This window comes from Candoia aspera, chromosome 4 (assembly GCF_035149785.1).
Source record: "Candoia aspera isolate rCanAsp1 chromosome 4, rCanAsp1.hap2, whole genome shotgun sequence".
NCBI classification, from domain to species: domain Eukaryota; kingdom Metazoa; phylum Chordata; class Lepidosauria; order Squamata; family Boidae; genus Candoia; species Candoia aspera.
Window position 1 is genome coordinate 36,891,812 of NC_086156.1, and position 19,805 is coordinate 36,911,616.

At 36.1% G+C, this 19,805-nt stretch overlaps 1 protein-coding gene across 4 annotated transcripts in view; it reads right to left on the bottom strand.

The window, feature by feature from the left end:
• TBC1D5 (TBC1 domain family member 5) overlaps window positions 1–19,805 on the bottom strand; it is a 273,988-nt gene that overhangs the window by 127,208 nt on the left and 126,975 nt on the right. For all 4 annotated transcript variants that reach the window (XM_063303859.1, XM_063303858.1, XM_063303861.1 and 1 more), the window contains exons 5-7: window positions 11,186–11,294; window positions 6,809–6,898; window positions 6,647–6,718 (exon numbers count right to left, since the gene is read on the bottom strand). In XM_063303859.1, the coding sequence (XP_063159929.1) occupies window positions 6,647–6,718; window positions 6,809–6,898; window positions 11,186–11,294 (271 nt within the window). The remainder of the gene's footprint in view (window positions 1–6,646; window positions 6,719–6,808; window positions 6,899–11,185; window positions 11,295–19,805) is intronic.

Sequence of the window (19,805 nt, forward strand, 5' to 3'; positions counted from 1 at the left end):
GAGCCGCAGCTACTGTATGTGTATCATAGTGCTGGCATGAAGCCATCAATGTCCTTCTAAAAACCAAAATTTAAAAACCCTGGTTTATATAATTTGTAAAAACTGCCAATACACCACTGGTAATGTACTAGAAAGAAGAAGTATCTGTATATAAATAGAAGAAGTTTGTCCCTCTTTTGGGGGAGATGGGTGGTAGCAAAATTTGAATAATAAGTAAATAAATAATAAATAAAATAAGAAGTTACTGTATATAAACAGAGGGCAAATCCCACTCCCTTCTAGCACTGAAGATGTTGCCTAGCTGGGCAACAAAACATCTGCAAGCAAACAATCAAGCAAGAGAATAGCAAAGACTCCACAGAAGAAATATTTCCAAAAAACAACCTTTGGCGTTTTAGCTAGTCTGAACAAACTGTCTGCTATTGTTACACTTTTGGAATATGTTTGCGCATGTAGTATATGTGCATGTATGCATGCACATATATACTGTGTATGCATATAAGTCTCCATGTATGTATATATATCTACATATTTATGCACACATATATGTGCCTGTTTGTTTATCCCTCCCTTCCAGCTGCTGATACTGAGCATTATTGTTTTATCCAGGAACATATATCTGAAAGTTTAGCTAGAAACATTTTAATTTTATTTTAATATTTCTGATTTTGGTTTTCCCAAGCTTTTTACCACAATTGTAATTCATCACCTGTTCTAATTTAAAAATGATGCATAGTGGGACTGTGGAATAGTTTTAAATCCATTTTAAAAATTGCTGCTGACGCCTGATAGGTCCACTTATTATCATGAGGCTGGATTTACTATTATCATAGCACGTTTTTCTTTATTTCAAGCTTATGTAAATATGAGCAAACAGTAAACTCTATGTTAAACACTGTGACCCCTATTCAGTTTATCAAACCAGTTGCATTCATATGTGAGCTATACATACCTTCCCTATGCTGAAATGACATCACTGTGCTAGCATGGTTCAGGTTTGCATAGAAGCCATAATGTTTACAGATGTATGTACTAAGACCTCTTCAGTGCAGAAAACCATGTGGTTCATATGGAACCTCCCCCCCCCCCCCAGGTTTACATCACAGAATCGAAGGGCAGGGTTTATTATTATCTCTTAAGTGGTGAATATAATATCCTTAATAATGACTAAAAAGAGCTATAGCAAAGGCTTGAACACATTTTATGAAGCCCATACAGCTTTCTGTTTCTCTCTCCTTATTAACATTCAATAACAGGAAACACAGTGTGACGTTATTCACCCTCTCTTTACTTCATTGACTATTATTAATTGATATTCAACAACACAAAACATAAAGTGGCATCTTTTGCTCCTGTTTCATTTCATTGGTGGGAATGGGAAAACTTGCTCAGCAATGATGTTATTTAAGTTAGTCTGTTCTAAGATTAAACAGACGGTTTCATTTGCTAAAAAATAACAAAAAGGTTGAAAATTAACCAAATGTTTCTGGTTACATGGTCATTTTTATAGTCCCAAATAAATTGCTGTCCAGGCAATCAATCAATCTCTCTCTCATATGAAACACTATTCAACAGGCAACACACCAGCATTATTGATTACACTTGATATTCACTGGAAGAATTAATCATGGTATATTCAGCTTTTTAAAAAAAAATCTGCAGAAATGTTTAAATAAAAGAGCTGATGACTAACATTTATTTTAAATGAATAAGAACAGGTGGCAATTCTCTGAGAAACTGAAGCAAAGTCCTTGCTCTGATCTCTTGCTCATCAAGGCTCTATCAGCTGAATGTGATGAATAAAGAGCATGTTTCACTTCTGGAAAAGAGAATCTTCATTCCCCTTTTCTCTTTGAGGATTGGTACATCAAGTGCACTTGACTATTTGAATAGTGGACCTGAAGGTGAATTTGAAAGGTGTGTTCACAAAGAACTTTAGGATTCTAAGAAGGAAAAGTTTATATATAGCTTACATATCATTGTGTATTTATACTAGGTGAAGAGAGAGATTAACTCTGAAGGGTGACATTTATTTTGATAAGGCTAATATGTTATAAGGTAATAATAATGGGTCGATGGATGGATAGATAGCCTGATGGAAATAAAGGGGAAGGAATTGGTCCAGGAACGCTAACTCCTAGAAGATGGAGATATAGCACCAAGAATAAACTGTAACAAAAATTACCCCCCAATTTTTAAGTGGAATATTAAAAAAATCAACCACACTTGCTGTAATAATTGCGTATCTGTTACTGGACAGTTTGGTATAAATAGTCATAGTCAGTTCTAACATTACTAACTGAAGTGACAAATAATTCTAGCTAGGGATATTTCAAAACTGAACCTTGTAATTCTCACAAGTTTAGAAGACTGAATATAGTACTCCTTGGTATGTCTTTTCCTCTTACAGTCCTTGTAGTTCTAGACAAAGTTCTGCATATCTCCATTGAATTCTTATCTATTTCATATCTTCTTATGTAAAGCTTGAAAGGTTTAGAAAACATTTCAATTCTTTTTAAATGTGTGAATCTGAAATATCTTCATTTGAGGAAAAATTTTCGAGAAAATAAATTCTCCTTAGAGGGGGAAAAAAAATACATGTATCTGCCATAGAATTGACTATGACTATTTAGACCAAATTGTTCAGTAACAGATAAGCAATTATTACAGCAATAATTTGAATACTGCAGTTCAAAATGCTTCCAGTCTTGGTCACTACATGATCAACTTGGTAATACAATTTGAACAATTAGAAAACACTGGGAAGCCGTATTTTCAATATGAAGAAATACAACGCTGTAAGCTCTTGATGAAAAAAGTAATAAAACTTCTATGCAGGTGTTCCTTAACTATGATGAGATTTAAACTGACGTGTGGTATTCCACCTTCCTCTTGGAAAACTAGTGAAAAACATCCATATCATTCGGGATCATTCTATTATTCTAATAGTTAAAAGCACAGAGCACTATGCATATAGGATGCTAGTGGACAAAATAATTCCACAGATGATGTTTCAAGCTCTACAGGTCTACTCTATAGGCCTTCAACTGCTGATATAGTTTTAATTTATTTTGAGAAACAAAAATAGAATGGTGGAGATGGAGAATTATATTATTTTGCCTATTTTTATAAAAGACAAATCATTTACACTGTATTTATTTTAACAGCACTACAAGTGGCATTAGGAAACACTATTATTCTGTATTTTACAAAATTCCTTTAGACATCTGATTTTTTTTCAGTGCAAATCATTTTCAAGGCAGTGATTTTTTAATCTTAATCTAATCACAGAATTCATCCTGAAAATTCCTATTGATTCTATTTTTGGCGTCATTGTGATATGAAAAAATTACAGCTGATGAGAATCAGTGATATTCAGTGGAAGTTGTTCCACATTGAAATATATGCCATCCAAACATGGCTGGGTGGTGAATCAAAATTTTATATGCTTTCAATATTGTAATATATAAGGAGAAGAGGCAAGGTGCTTAGCACCTTCAAATCTAGGCAAAATAGCAGCTGAAAAACTACAAAGTTCTCCAAAAACCACATTAATGTGTTATAAACATTTTTGTGTTTAAAAAATGCACTCACCATTTTACAATTTGAGATATTACTGATCCTAAGCATTTCTTTGTAAAGTACTGAAAAATGGAAAATCACACGAAAGGCCATTTGCCATTTGCATACTTGCAAATGGTGGCACATTCAATGATTTCTGTCAGAGATTTTTAAAAATTGCTTTTGGGGGAACATTTAACCCTGAAGCCAGATTTTTTTTAATACTATAGACAGGGGATTTGCAATAACATTACATAATGCAACCATACTTTCAACATGATTTTTGGGTTCTTGTGCTATCTGGTATATTGTATGGTTCTTGGTACCTCAAAGTCCTGCTATTCTGCCTCAGTGTGATGGAAGGTGTGTTCCTGGGACAGATAAGAATGCTAAGACTCTATGACAAGTGTATATAATCCCAGTAGGGTCACCCAAGGCATGACAAGTAGGCACCTATATTGGGCAGCAGAAATAAAGGAAGGTGCTGGAGGCAGATGATAATAACAAGGCATCATTTCATACTGCGCAGGCGGTGGTAAAGTATTCCTGTATTTTACTGAAAAAAAATCACATGGATAGACAATACAAAGTGACTAATGATATAGCGCCAGATGATGGATCTCTTTAGTCAGATGGCAATCAACAAGCTATTGAGGAAGAGCTGAGACTGTAAATAAATGATGTCATATGATTTGACAGTATAGTTTACGAATTGATCATCAAAGTAATCAAAGTGTGTCTGGTTTTATAAACAGTATAACAAAATGTGGCTAGGTTCATAGGGACCGCCATGCAGGAAAAGATCCAAAGCTGCAAAGACAGAATTACAGTGGGTACAGGTAGTCCTTGCTTACTGACGGTAATTGGGACTGGAAACTCCATCACTAAGAGACATGGTTGTAAGGTGTGATGTCACCTGACCACGCCAACTTATGATGGCAGTCCTGGGTGCTGTTGTTAGGTGAATCCCATGTGGTTGCAGCATCCCGCAATCATGTGATCACCATTTGTGACTTCCTGCAGGCCTTCCCATTGACTTTGCTTGTTGGAAGCTGGCAGTGAAGGTTGCAAATGGTGACCATGTGACTGTGGGCTGCTATGACATCATAATTGTGAGATGGTTGCCAAGCGCCTGAATCACAATCATGTAACCATGGGGACACTGAGATGGCCGCAACTATGACAATCCATCGTAAGTCCCACTCGTTCAGTCCTGTTGTAACTTTGAATGGTCACTGAAAGAGTGGACATTAAGAGAGGACTACCTGTACATGGAACATAAGAAGCCTGAACATGGGAAAGCTCAACATAGTGAAAGATGAAATGAATCAACTACATATAACATAGTGAAGATGAAAAGAATCAACTACACATTCAGAACAGCAAATTAAAATGAACTGGAATTGGACATTTTCAGTCAGTTGATCACACTGTTTACTATTAGGAGATGAAATACAAAGAAGGAATGGCACTGCTTTCATAGTTAGGAATGGTATAGCAAGAACAGGACTTGGCTACAATGCAATCATGGCCAAATAATATAAATTAGACTTTTTGGACAACCAAGATGTCAATATGGTTGACATAATTAATATGATAATTATCCAAGTTTATGCTTCAACCACAGATGCAGAAGAAGATGAGCTTGATGAATTTTATGATCAAATTCTATTTGAAACCAACAAAATATGCAACCACAATGTGCTGCTTGTGACTGGAAACTGGAATGCCAAAGCTGGAACTGTTAAGGAAGAAAAGGTACTATGGCCTAGGAGACTGAAATGAAGCAGATAAACTTACTGATTTCTGCCAATCCAATGATTCCTTCATTGCTAATTCAGTCTTCGAACAACGAAAGTAATGCCTATATACTGTACATGGACATCATCAAATGGAGTACCGGTAGTCCTCACTTAACGATGGACTAAAATATCTGTCACTAAATGATGCAGTTGTAAAGCATTATGTCATATGACTGCACTGCTTAGCAATGGCAATTCCAGCAATTCCATTATGTGAATCCTGCAACGTCAAGCATGACATTACGTAGTCGCCATTGTGACCTCCTTCCAGTTTCCCCGCTGACTTTGCTTGTCAGAAACTGGCAGTGAAGGTTGCAAATGGTGATCACATGACCGTAGGATACTGCAATGTCGAAACTGCGAGCGCACGGATTGCAATCACATGACCATGGGGATGCCATGACCGTAAGTATGAGGATCAGTTGTAAGTACCACTCGTTCAACTCCACTGAAAGTTCGAATGCTCGCTGAACAAGTGGTCATTAAGGAAGGACCACCTGTACACAGAAATGAAATTGATTATATTATTAGTAGAAGGAGGTGGAAAAGCTCAGTTATAACAACAAAGATGTGGCCAGGTGCTGACTGTGGAACAGATCACAAATTACTTATTTGCAAGTTCTAAGTTCAGCTTCTTTTCCTTTATGGCATCATCAGCAACTAAACATCCCAAAGGCTTTAATCTAGCCATGTCATAGTACTCTGAAAGATCCTCACTCTTCCTGAGTAGCATCTTGAGTGCAATCCAACTTAAAGGGCCATTATCTGGTGCATTATTGGCAATCATTTTATATTTATTACCATATAGTTTTCTTGGTAAAATATAGGACTGATTTAGCACTGCCTTCTCCCACATAGTATGAATTGATGCCCTTGCCACTGTCACTAAAGTGAGCATTAATCTCCAGCATTTTCCTATACTGCTGCTGTCCAAAACAGGTCTTTAGCTATGCAGCTACAATGGCCTTCACTCCTTGGGTGACCAGCTGGGCTTATAGACTCTTGGCATAGACTCCTGGCTTTCTTGGTCATCTCTTCCAGAAACATGCAACACCATGATGAGGTAGCACAGCAGGACTTTGGGGGTTGTGGGTGGGGTGGTGTGGATGGCACATAATCAAACAAAAACAGTACTTAGTGTTTTATAACTTTTGAATTATTTTAATAGACTTGCAATACACACAGAGAACCTTGCTACTGAATGGCTTAAATATTTAATAAACAAATACACTTTTAAAATAATTTGTTATACACTCAAAAAATCCAAATGCAACCAAGATTACCCCTTCATCCTGCGAAAGTGGGTTGTTGATCATTAAGTCTTGCTGTCCAGCTTTCCGAGGGTTTGTAATATGCTGTAGATAGGAACAAGGCATTAGCTGCATTTCAGGCATAATGAAAATATGAGATCAAAAAGAAGTAAATTTCCTTTAAGCCTTACTTACGATTTCTTTTATATTATTGTACAATGCTCTTAATTTTATTGTTTTTGTGATCCAGTGATTTCTATCAGAGGGTAGAACGTTTAGAAATAACTGCAAAATCAAACAAAACATTGATTGGTTAGAAAAGTAAGCATCATTTTAACTTTGCAGTATTTTCTAAATAACATTTTTTTTCTCTAGAAAAGTGAAACAAATGTACTTATAATGGGTACAGAGTCACTTGAATTTTATCTGCCAAATATACCAAACCACTAAAACAAATTACCTATAATACTTGAACACTTGGGTACTATTTTAGGTCAATCATTCTTTGAGATTAATGGGAAAAATGAATCATATTATGTTAACTAATAACAAAAATGAAAATAAGCTGCTTCGACATGTTCATCATATAGTCAAATCATCTCTCATATATAATTAATCTTACCATATATTATTCCTTTTCTTTTACAGTTCAAGTGGTAATTCCAAATGTATGACTTGCCAGTTTAAATAATTTAAAGCTTTCAGATTTCTTAAAACAGGGTCCTTAACTTTTTGAAACAGTAGGTATCACTTTATGCTGTCACAGGAGATTATGGATTCCAAAATAATTTATATAATTAAAGATAGATAGATAGATAGATAGATAGATAGATAGATAGATAGATAGATAAATAGATAGATAGATAGATAGATAGATAGATAGATAGATAGATAGATATAAAATCTCCATTCAATTGTGTCTAATTTTCAGAGGCCGCCTGGGCAAGTCCCTGCAGTTTTCTTGGCAAGGTTACCCAGCTGGCTTTGTGCCTAAGGCGGGGCTACAGCTCAGGGTCTCCTGGTTTCTAGTCTTGTGCCTTGCCACTACACCAAACTGGCTGGCTGGCTGGCATTCTCTCTCTCTCTCTCTCTCTCTCTCTCTCTCTCTCTCTCTCTCACACACACATACACACTGTATATACATACTGTATGTATATGTATAATGTGTGTGTGTGTGTGTAAATATAACCAAAATTTTTAAGAGGTCTCATGTGAAAATAGAGAATTTTTTAAAGATTTGGTTATTGTATTAGATTTTAGCCATTTTAAATCTTTTTAAATTTTATTTCAAAATTCAGCAATCTAATGGCAATACTGATCCTTGCTACAATGGATCAAGCTAGCACTTAGCTTCTTATAGTTCCTCCTTAAATAAGTAAGAATTATTGTCTACTTTTTAAAAACTTTTGAAACTCTTATTATTTGTAATAATGACATGGTCACTCTCTGATCACATTTAATTTATCCTATCATTAGTACAACCTTAGAGCCTAGTATTCTTGGTTTTGAAAGCATTAGGCAAAGTTTCTTTCAGACAGAAATATATAACTCAAGGCTCAGCCTTGGTGAAGCCCCCAAAAGTTGTTAATGAATTTTATTTATTTTATAAATTTATTCACCCATTTCTTCCCAACGGGGGGACTCTTTTAATTTTTACTATGACATTATTATGGTTGGTTGGACAGTCAGCCAGATGTTTAGACTGGATTTGGCATTTTTATCCACCTACTGACCCCTTCCCAAGGACCTAGGATAGGCAGATGCTATTGTTTGATGGTGTTAAAGGTATCATCGCAGGATGTAAGCTGTTCCAGGTAAAGCTGCCTTTTGCAATTGACTGATGGTAATTTTGTCAATGTCAGTGGTGTTCAAGTGGTGCTCAGATGTTTTGGAATTTCACCCAAGGCACCTATTACTATTGGTACTACCTTTGCTTTCTTTTGCCACAGACGTTATACTATAATTTGCAGGTCTTTATTATTATTATTATTACATTATTATGATTATGATTCTATCCTGCTTTTTTATATATATATATATTATATATTTTATATTTATATGTGTGTGTGTGTGTGCGTGCGTGTGTGCGCGGCCTCTGAAAATTAGACACAATTGAATGGAGATTTTATATCTACCTACCTACCTACCTACCTACCTACCTACCTACCTACCTACCTATCTATCTATCTATCTATCTATCTATCTATCTATCTATCTATATATTTGGACCAGTCACTCTCTCAGCCCAACTCACTGCACAGGGTTGCTGTTGTGGGAAAAAACCAGAGGAGGAATATTAGATGTTCGCTGGCAAACATCTAATATTCCTGCCTCCTGTTTTTCCTCACAAAAAGATCCCTGTGCAGTGGGTTGGGCTGACAGAGAGTGACTGGCCCAAAGTCACCCAGCCGGCTTTCATGCCTAAGCCAGGCCTAAAACTCAGTCTCCTGCTTTCTAGGCCAGCACCTTGACCACTGCACCAAACTGGCTCTCATAAACAGGAAAAGACTAAATACTGGAGAATCATCATATTCATTATATTTACTTTTAACGAAATGTAAATGTAAATGTAAATTAAACTTAGCTTTTGTCCTGGCACAAAATCACTGTTTTTCAAAATATGGCCCCAAATTGCAAATGGAATATGTTACTCAGACTAAATCTGGTAGCTAGTCTGGGAAAAATATGCACCCCTGCTTTAAATTAGACACAAGCATTTCTTCCTTGAGCATCAATCATATTTGTGGGTTGGCACCCAAGCCTGTTCTTCAGGATTATTCCCTGTCCTATTCTCTGCTTAGCCCACATAATCTAGGGCCAGAATTTTCATTCTCTCTTCTCTTGACCAACATTACTGCTTTGTTTTCCTGAAGAATCTGTAGACCCAAGAAATAAATCTTTATTTTATCCAGTAAGACAGGAATGGCATCTAGTGGCCCTTTGGATATTGATCCAAGAATCCTTCACTATTGGTCAACTCCACTGCTTGAATTCAAAGCATGTTTTCATGTGTAATACAGACAACTGTGGATTTTCTATTTCAGCTTTATTATCTCATAATGATTGCTTGTTTCATAAGGGTTTCATAGGAGTTGCTCTGAATCCACCTGTAAGGTTAAAATATGGAATTTAGGTCTTGTAGAAACTGCTATAAACATCTCAAGCCAAGCATAAACTTTTAGCCAGCTTTTAAATTGTCTAGAGTATGTATTTAATAAGTTTTCCCTCCCATTTGTCCTCTGAAAGTATATTTATCTATTTCACACATTTCCTGTTTCCTTCAATATTATTGGCATCTAACTAATAGTTTTGGAACAAATAATGTAAGTGCTGAATTTCCTAATAAGGCAAACTTCCACTCAGTATCCTTGTTATGCCAGAATCACTTTTTGCCATATCAGCTACTTCTAGTCCCTACATAATTAAGTCACTTAGTGCCCAAGTAGCTTGAGAATTTCAGTCCATCCTTGAATTTGTAATCAAAAATTTGATAGCCCGTATTTATAGTCATTTTCCACTATCCATGACCAATTAGGAAGTGATGCACTTTGTATTCAGTTTACTATGCAATACAATATTTCTAATTTCTTATGCCTAGTTTCTTTTCCATTCTCCCCTCTCAGTATGTCATATCCAACACTTTAACACACCATTTTTCTCATTCATAATTTTCTTAACAGTACTTGCTATTTCCCCAAGACCTCCTTCTATTATTTAATGGAGAAAAATTAACCTCTTCTGTCTCTGCATTTCTATTTCTTTTCAGTCCATTACAGTAATTAGCTGATCTATGCCCTACTGACCCAATATATTTACCAACATGTTTCCCCCTTTCTAACATATGATTGTTTACATTAAAAATAAAATCTGTATTATTTAACTTGAATTAGACTGATAAGCAATTTTCCACATTTTAGAATATTTATTGCCATTTTTGCTTAAACACAATTCCAAAATCTGCTGCGTGTTCATGGACTTCTGAAAAAAGTCTGTTTACTTCTGTGACCATCTTGAGATTGATAGAGAGATAGATCGATCGATCGATCTGTGTGTGTCTATGTCTGTGTGTTTTGAATATCTAAGTGAATAGCACATAGTACGGCAGGACTACTATATTTTGTAATATAGTCGATAGATCTTTGAATACAGTTATATATTGCAGCCGTGACTACTTTCATTTGACTAAAAACTTTAATAGTTCTTGTTGACCAGGAAAATTATTTGTTCTTTTTTTCCCCTCCATATATTTCAGAAGCAAGCATGGATATTTAATTATTCTAACAGATCAGTTGCATTTAAATATATTTTCACGATCATTCAAATATTTTGCTAAAAGAAATTTTCCATCAAGAATATCTGACAAGTTACCTTCTTTCAAAACTGTCCATTTTTATTTCAGCCACAAGACTCTCAAATTAATTCCTGCCTTGTACATGGTAACAACTCATAAGAACATCAGACTGAAATTTCTTTGAAAATGCTACAATTCCTTATCCTAGCAATCTTCAAGTGCATCAGGTAATGTGGTGATTTATTACAAGTACAAGCTGTAAATAAGTATTTTCTTCTTACCTTCCAGCAAACACTACGGAACCTGCTGCTTCTCAGCTGCCCATTAATCCCCTTCAGCCGTATCGTTGCCAAGTAATTGTTGTTTACAAATAATTCTTCCCATTCTTTACTACATGGAACATGAGAAAAGAACTTCTTAAAATTATTATTAAAGACTTAGCTAAGTGAGAAGCAATGTAACATGAAGTAATTTGGGGTAAACAAAAGAAAAGGAAGTTTTAAATGTATATATTTAGCAGTGTGGTATTTCTAAACGCATGGTTGTCTTTTTGGACACATTTCTTCCCCGAATTTAATGAATATGTAGATCACTGTAATTATGCCAGCAACTGAAATTCATAACGTCTGTGGAGGCTATTCCATTTCCTCTAAAACGTTAGCAGTGCAGCTCAGTGAATAAACAAGAAAAATGAATATTAATATAAGCACATTTGGGTTTTACCCATAGATAAAACAGTACCTATTTAAAAGGACACCTTACTCCAAAATTATGGATCAGAGAAGTATAGCATTGACTGCTAGTTCTTCACATGATACATTTGCTTAAAGGAAGCTTCTTTTCTTCATGATATCAAGCTGGGCAGTTAAGCATCATAGAAGATGACTTCTGTTAACTTTTAGCGCTATTTACTATTGCAATCTCTTTTACTTCTTTCTACATGAACAGTTTTAAAATTTTAACAGGTGCTAGCATTTTTTTAAAAAAAAATTGAAATAAAACCCCTCACAGTATAAACTGTTAAAAGCAAGCTTGAATACCTTGCAGTACCTACGGCTGGCTAGATAAACAACCTAAATATGCCTCCCAGGCACAAAGACACCAGGGGCCTAACACCTGTGCTTCATTAATATACAAGTAAATCTACTCTACTGGGAAACAATTGGAAATTAATTGTCTCAAACCATTTAGAGAATTTGAATACAAGAATGAAACTGTATTTCCTCTATTTTTCACAGAACACTACTGCTCACCTGAGAATCTAAAATGAAATAGCCCAAATATTTTCTTTTTTCACTAAAATGTCAAAGATAAGGTAAGCAAAGCAAAGGAAAACAAAAACGATATATCAGGTATGTATATAAGTAAAACTGAAAGAATAGTTGGTGTTTAGAAGAAGCAAGGTAAAGTTGTAAAATGACATCATGACAGCAGAATGTTACCCTATGCCCATCTAGGCGGTAGCACCTAGCCTATCTTGGGTTATCTGAAAAAAGAGCTAAATGGAACTGGAGCAGGTTAATATTTTGTTGGGAGATCACTAGGAAATCCTGTGGCTGTAGGCTAGATAGAGAAGTAAAATAAATTTTTGGGAAGGAGACAATAGCAAACCACTTCCATATTTTTGCCATGAAAACCATATGGACATGCTCATGTCATCACCAGTCAAGGTGCAATATAGGCATTGTATTTGTGTAGTATATTTTTACCATGCAGCTCTCACCTATTTTGACTAAGAAGTAAAGTTTAGATTTTTAGGATCAGATAATATCTATTTTGAATACAAATCCCAAAAGTCAATTTCCAATTACAGAGAAAGTTCATTCACTTGATCTTTCTGTTTCTCATTATACAATAAGAGGGAAAATATTTTCTGGAAACCACAACTAAAATCCAAATGAAAATCCCTTGGGTTTTGCGACATTTGTATATTAATTTTTATTCCCCATCGATAAGAAAATTTCAGGCAAACGCTTGAACTCTCTTGGGATTTGTAGTCTGTTTATTTTGATTGAAGCTTTTATCTATGTGATGGGAAAATCATTTGGAATTAACCCAAATATTGGGACATCTCAGTCTAGTACCTCAAAGATAGTTCTATGTAAAAATTGTGTCCTAACGTTTTTTATTACTGAAAGATGGGAATGAATCTTTAGTTTGGAATAGTAACAACCATACTTTTAAACTAAAACTATCGAGTTAGGCTCTTTAAATTCATGTTGAACAAATTAATGTTTAATTTCCTGGAAATAGTAAAGCCTTGCATCTTATTTAGCAACTTTCCATCTAGAACTAATTTAGAGAGTGATATTCATTTTGCATTGATTTTATGTCGAAGTGTCTTGCTTAATATTTGTTAGACCGTTACACAATTGTTTTAACAACTTTTCTTTTAGTAAAGTATCCTTTGAGTTTAGCTTGCTGCACTCTATTAAGTACCCTATATACTGCATGGATATCCTGCTGCTTTTGAAAATAGCTAAAATAATGCATTTCTATCAAATGTCAATGTTCAAGATGTTGGGAAGATACCCACACAGAATTTTATTGAGATTAAAACAAAACATACTTTTTGAAAACACACCATTTTGAGTAGCAGGAACTGTGGAGGTATGGAGCACTGAGTCAAAGCAGCAGTTACTAAGCATATGGATCAGGGTTGGAGACTAGCCTGCTATGCACTGTGCTCTCTTACTATTTCTGCTGAGAGAGAAAACTGTTATTTTTTAAATTGTTTGTTATGGCAAAAGAATTAATGTGAGTGGGTTGATACAATTTGTGTTCTGTTTTCCTTAGCAACCACACAAGGTACAAAAGGAAACAGGTAAACAAAAATAAAAGGAATAAATGCAAAGAAGGCATTAAATGTTACTCTGTTTCGTGCATGTATTATTAATGCTACTGAGATTTTCAAGTGAAAAGGAGGGTGAAAGGTATGACACCGTTGCCTCATTTGCTTTGAAGAAGGCAGTGGTGTGGACTTTTTCAACAAGTCTTTTTGAGGGAAAGGATGTGGAGAAGGAGGAAGTGGTTAATATGAACTTTTGTCATGTCTCACTGACATTCACTATTATTGATCATGTAATCCTTCTGGACTGTCTCAGGAGTTGGGAGTCGGGGTGGGGAGTGCGGTGATTGTCCACCTTTCTCACAGTCAATTCTACATGGTGTTGGTAGATGAGAGAGATCCAACCCAACACCCCTGCTTTGTAGGGTCCCATATGGCTTGATGCTTTCTCCACTTTTATCAATATCTCCATGAGGCTGCTGGGTAACATCACTCACCAGTATGGAGTCAGGTATTATACCCAGCTTTTACTCTCAACCCCTGGCTGAACAAGCAATGATGTGAAAGTCCTGTCCTGGTGCCTAGAAACTAGAAGATTCTGGATGTGAAGCAACTGGCTTAGGCTCAACCCTAACACTAAGTAGTTTTGGTTTTAAGGACCTGCTAGTCACAGTGATGTACCATCTTTAGCTCTCACTTGGATGGTACTATCACAGGTAGAATGGTATGTAATTTGGAGGTTCTCCTGGACTCTGATCCTGCTCAATATACAGGTGGCAGCCATGACCATGGTGTTGGAGGAAAATTCTGAGAGTGCCTTGGACTGCAAGAAGATCAAACCAGTCCATCCTCCAGGAAATAAAGCCAGACTGCTCACTTGAGGGAATATTAAAGGCAAAACTGAAATACTTTGGCCACATAATGAGAAGACAGGACACCCTGGAGAAGATGCTGATGCTAGGGAGAGTGGAGGGCAAAAGGAAGAGGGGCCGACCAAGGGCAACGCGGATGGATGATATTCTAGAGGTGAGGGACTCATCCCTGGGGGAGCTGGGGGTGTTGACAACCAACAGGAAGCTCTGGTGTGGGCTGGTCCATGAAGTCACGAAGAGTCGGAAGCGATTAAACGAATAAACAACAAAGCCATGACCAGGAGGATCACACAAATTCATCTTGTGTGCCAACAGTGTCCCTTCCTGAATTGGGAGACACTTCTCATAGTCACTTATGTTCTAGTCACTTCCTGATTGGTCTACTGAAATGTTTTCTACCTGGCCCTACCCTTGAAGTCCACTCAGAAACTACAACTTGTCTAAAATGCATCTGTGCAAGTAGTTATAGGCACTTCCTGCTTTGTCCATGTAACACTGCTGCTCTGCAAGCTGCACTGGTTACCAGTGACCTTCCAGGTGCAATTTAAGGTGTTGTCATCAATAAAGCCCTTCATGCCTCAAGATCTGGCTACCTATGGGGCACTTTTCTCATGTTTCTACCTAACCAGTTAAGATCTAGAGGAGTTGACACACACTAGGTCTAACTATAAAACACTGCAACACAGGTATAATATATTCCTGCTGATTAACACCAGCTAATAAGTGGACCATTGTACTCTGTACCAACTGCAGTTTCTGAGTGGTCTTAAAAAAAATCCATGTAGATTTATTGAGTTGGTGTTGCACAATCTATGCATTGTTTTCCTCCTTGTTAATACTTTTAACTGATACTGATAAGCTTTGAGAGTAGTAGTATTTGGAGAACCTGGCAAAACAATAGTGGTGGTCTTGAGATGTTTTCTTTTTGCTATTGGAATGTTACTTATGCAGTAAAAAAAAGGCTAAATTTGCTTTTTCACATCCTTCAGTGGGCAGAGTAGTAATCCATATTGTTCCCTAACTTGCCAAGTGGATGATTTAAAAAAAACAACAACCACCTTAAACCCCACATTGGAAATAATGGAAGTACATTTGTTGACTATGTTCATACTGATCTTCTGGCTGGAGGTAAGTGAAGAAAACAAAACAAAACCAGACTCTTTTGTCTCGTGAAAGTGTGGTGCAAACTTTGGTTTATTTAAAAGCTGCAGAGATTTCTCTGTTCTAGTAATACTTTTGGTAGACAGTGGGACTTTTCTGGTAATAGATTTTAATATCTCAATTCAAAATGTTCTGATGAAATATTTGAAATGATGCTACTTGTTTCCCATTTCATGCATTCATCTAATGATCAGGATAACCCTCCCTATGCAGGAGACTTCTGTTTGGAATGAATTACACATATGTGTGACTCTCCCTATCCAATGTCTGGGTAAAATAATCTCAAAGGCTCACTTATCTGTTTACCAGGGCACTCCTTTAGGTGCACCAGATGAAGGGGACACACCTTTACTGATCCTTATAACCCACAGAATAGAGACAACTGACAAAATAGGTTGTCTATTTTCAAGCATTATAACTGTTCCTGTTAACTCCTATGCAGATTCAGAACGCAAAGAACAGGAAGTAATACAGCAGCCCTGGATAAACGCTCATGATTGCCTCCCCTATGGTATCAATAGTGATTTTTCATCCATCTACTCAGTTCTGTTCTCCAGTTCTACTCCAACCACAGCTTATCCACAGGGAAGTTCAAAGTAAAATATTCAAAGGGAGATATGATTAAATGGCGGTGCTCCCAGGTTTCCCAAGCAGCACTGAAAAAATTCCAGTCTATCAGTCTCTTGTGAAACAGTCACTGCACACAACCCACTAACCCTCTTTTTGTGTATGAAACAGCCTATCAAGCCCAATTACCTAAAAGGGCCATTATCACTCCACTGTGTGAGGCCTCCTTTTGCTTTCTATAATGCTGTTTCCCAAAGCAACATGGACTTTTTCCTGCCAGGGGCCCAGGAAGTGAAAAAGTCATCCAATTCTTCCCCAGCAATCACTTCAATACTGGTTTTACCAAGTTTACCATTTAGACAAATGATTTTTTTGCAAAACACAGCCTTTGAAACTTTCAGAGGAAATTTAGTAGAAATATATAAAGCACATTAAAGCCCAGCCTCAGAAACAGGAAAAGCTTCAGCATTAGGATTGCAGGTGCCAAGATCAACCAGATAAACACTGTTATCTATAATTACTTCATTTTTAGCTTAAATCACAGGTAATGAGGGAACTCAGTCTCGAAAAGGCAATTAAGAACTGTACACAGTCTGCTTTCGGTACAAAGAAAAATATTTTAGAAATTGTTCAAGGCATCATATTTTTAAATTCTTCATAGATAATCTTTTTAAATATAATATTCAAATAATAACTAGCCTCAGAATCATTTTAGAAGATCAGAGGAAAATCCTGCTACCGATATTGGTAAAAATCATGATCAAGCTCTAAAATACTCTGGGAGAATTTAAATCTTTAAAAGTACCCCACAAATTGTATTAAATGATCACTTCATAATTACACACACACACACACACAAAATATTAAGTAGGAAGAAACTAGGCATTCCAAAACAAAGTTCAACCCATATTAAAAAGAAACCGCATTTTATAAACTGAATACTTCCATTTCTTTCAATTCAAATGACTGTGATAAAGTAGCAAAGACTTTTTGATTTTCCATTTATTTAAAGCTTTGTAATTTTCTGTGGAGAAATTTATACCGCAGATAAATGTGGATTCTTAAGAGCCCATCACATAGTTATAAGAATGGAACCTTTGGGGACACTGAAAATTTCAGGCTATTAAAATAAATCCTGGCAATTAACATTTGATTACAGATGTAGGATGAGAATATGTAACTCATTTATTTATATTTATATTTATATGCAGTGCAAGTAAAAAATATAAAAGCACAATAAACAGTAAGAACCAACTCAACAGTACTCAAATAAAATACCCACTGGCTCTGAAGCCAGTTTTGCTGGCTTTCCTGAAGAGCGTTGTGGTACGGACTAACTGTGCACCTGGGCAGAGGGTATTCCAAAGTGAAGGTGCTGCAATGGAGAAACATTGTCTCAAAAAGATAGAAAGGTAGGGGCTGACAGAAGAATTTTGGATAAACAATAGCTCATGTTGTGTTTGTTTTATCCCAAACAGAATCCCACAGCCTCCAGAGGTCAACAGGAACTGGCCTACCTTTGTCAAAGACCATTACACCACCATGTAAAAATACATGCGCTGAATTTGTAAATTTGGGAAGAAGCATTTCTATTTAAGCTTTCTAGGTGATACAAAAAGATCAGAAGCATAATTGTAAACTAACAATGCAGACATTGTCAAGCTGAATCTGTCCCACTGCAGAAGCTCTGTGTATCTCCACAGTTGTAGCAAAAGTCACCAAGCATGCTACAGGAATCAAAACTTTCAACCAAATGACTAACTTCAGAAGGCATGATCTCATGTTAGTTCTTTCACATACAAGGATTTTCTTCATAAAACCTTTTAAAATGGAATTTGATCACAGCCAATAACTGAACAACAGCACAAAAATCAATATAGGTGAATTGTTTCACAAAGCCTGTACAATTCCAGCACTTCTTGAACACTATCATATGAAGCAAATATAAAAAGGATTTCTCTTGAATTAAAAAATATATATATACAAAGAAAGTGTAAACATAATGGCACTACTGAATGCTACAGGATTCTTGAAGATAAAACTTTACCATTTGCGGCAAGAATGTAGTGTTGAAAAAACAAGAGCATTTGCAGACTCTTAAACTACTTAACTTGGCCAGCAATGTTCCCAAGGTTCTGCAGCAGCTGTTCTTGTTTTTAGGTCACTAAAAACCTTATGGATTAGTTTAATTCTCAAATGATCAAATGCCAGGATGATTACAATTTAAACAAAAACAATTCAACACCCAGAAACATGGTATGATTTCACTGTCAGTCACACTGGCATTCTAAATTAGGGCTTTGAATTAAGAAATGCTGATGAAACAGAATGTTCCTTTTGGGGGGAGGGCACAGTGTTTCAGAACTTTTAATAAATATTTTAATTATACTCACTTTAGTAATGAGCAATGATGATATTCACAGGTAGGTCAGTATTTGCTGAAACTTAAAATATCTTTGGCCAATACATGAGCATAAAATACTTAAGATATTGAAGAAGTAGAATTTATTGAAATAAACATATCTTTAAAAAAACTATAGCCATAGGAGAATGAATTCTGTAATCAAAAGATTTTTCTTTATTATTTCTGTTGCTTAGGATTTTGTGTCAGTATTACTCCTACTCGTTCTCAGGTCAAACACATGTGGCTCCATCTCTGCAGAATGACTTGCAGAAAGGGACCAACCTGATGCTGACACAGCTTGCATGAAGACTGTGAATCTGCCCGGTTTCACAATTGCTCCTTATGTATCATGCACTACAGTGAAGAGAAGACAACAGGCCTGTGTATTAGGACATGCACAATAACACTAGTTAGGCCCTATTTCCCCTATCTTTGTGGCCTTTGTTTCTTCCACGTTCAAGCCCATTAGGGCAGGATACAAAAACCAGAGCATATTGTTCACATGGACAGTACTCTGTACACTGTTATCTCTCACACGTGTATACCTGAAGCCACTTTTTATATTAGAATTATGAGCAGGAACTCTTCCCAAAGGTTATTCCAGTGTTTGATTTCTTCCCTGTGCTAACATTATTATCTAATTTTACTCCAATATACTGAACAGGTGTTTCATAAAAGAGAATCATTCACTGATGCACCTGGAGATACTTGGAAGTGTAAACGAAACTGGCCCATTTAATGAAAAAAGAAATAATTGCACTAATATACTAAATACAGATAAGAGGGACTAAATAAAAGGAACTCCTTGAACAATCATGTAATACTTTTTGGGATGGGATCTGTATTCATAACCTTCTCAAAGGGCAACAATTTTATTCCAGGTAAATATTATAGAAACAGTTCTCTTGTCATTTGCGCAATAGCCTAAGTCTTAGAGAATCACAACTTCCTTTCATATATACTCTTACAATCTAACCTATTTTAAACAAAAGATTACAATGTCCAAAGTGTACCTGCTTTGAGTATAATTTATTGAACAGAATTTTTCAAAGAAACTTGCTGTATAGAAAGAGAGAGGGCTGTACACATAAAGCCAACTGGCAGACGCA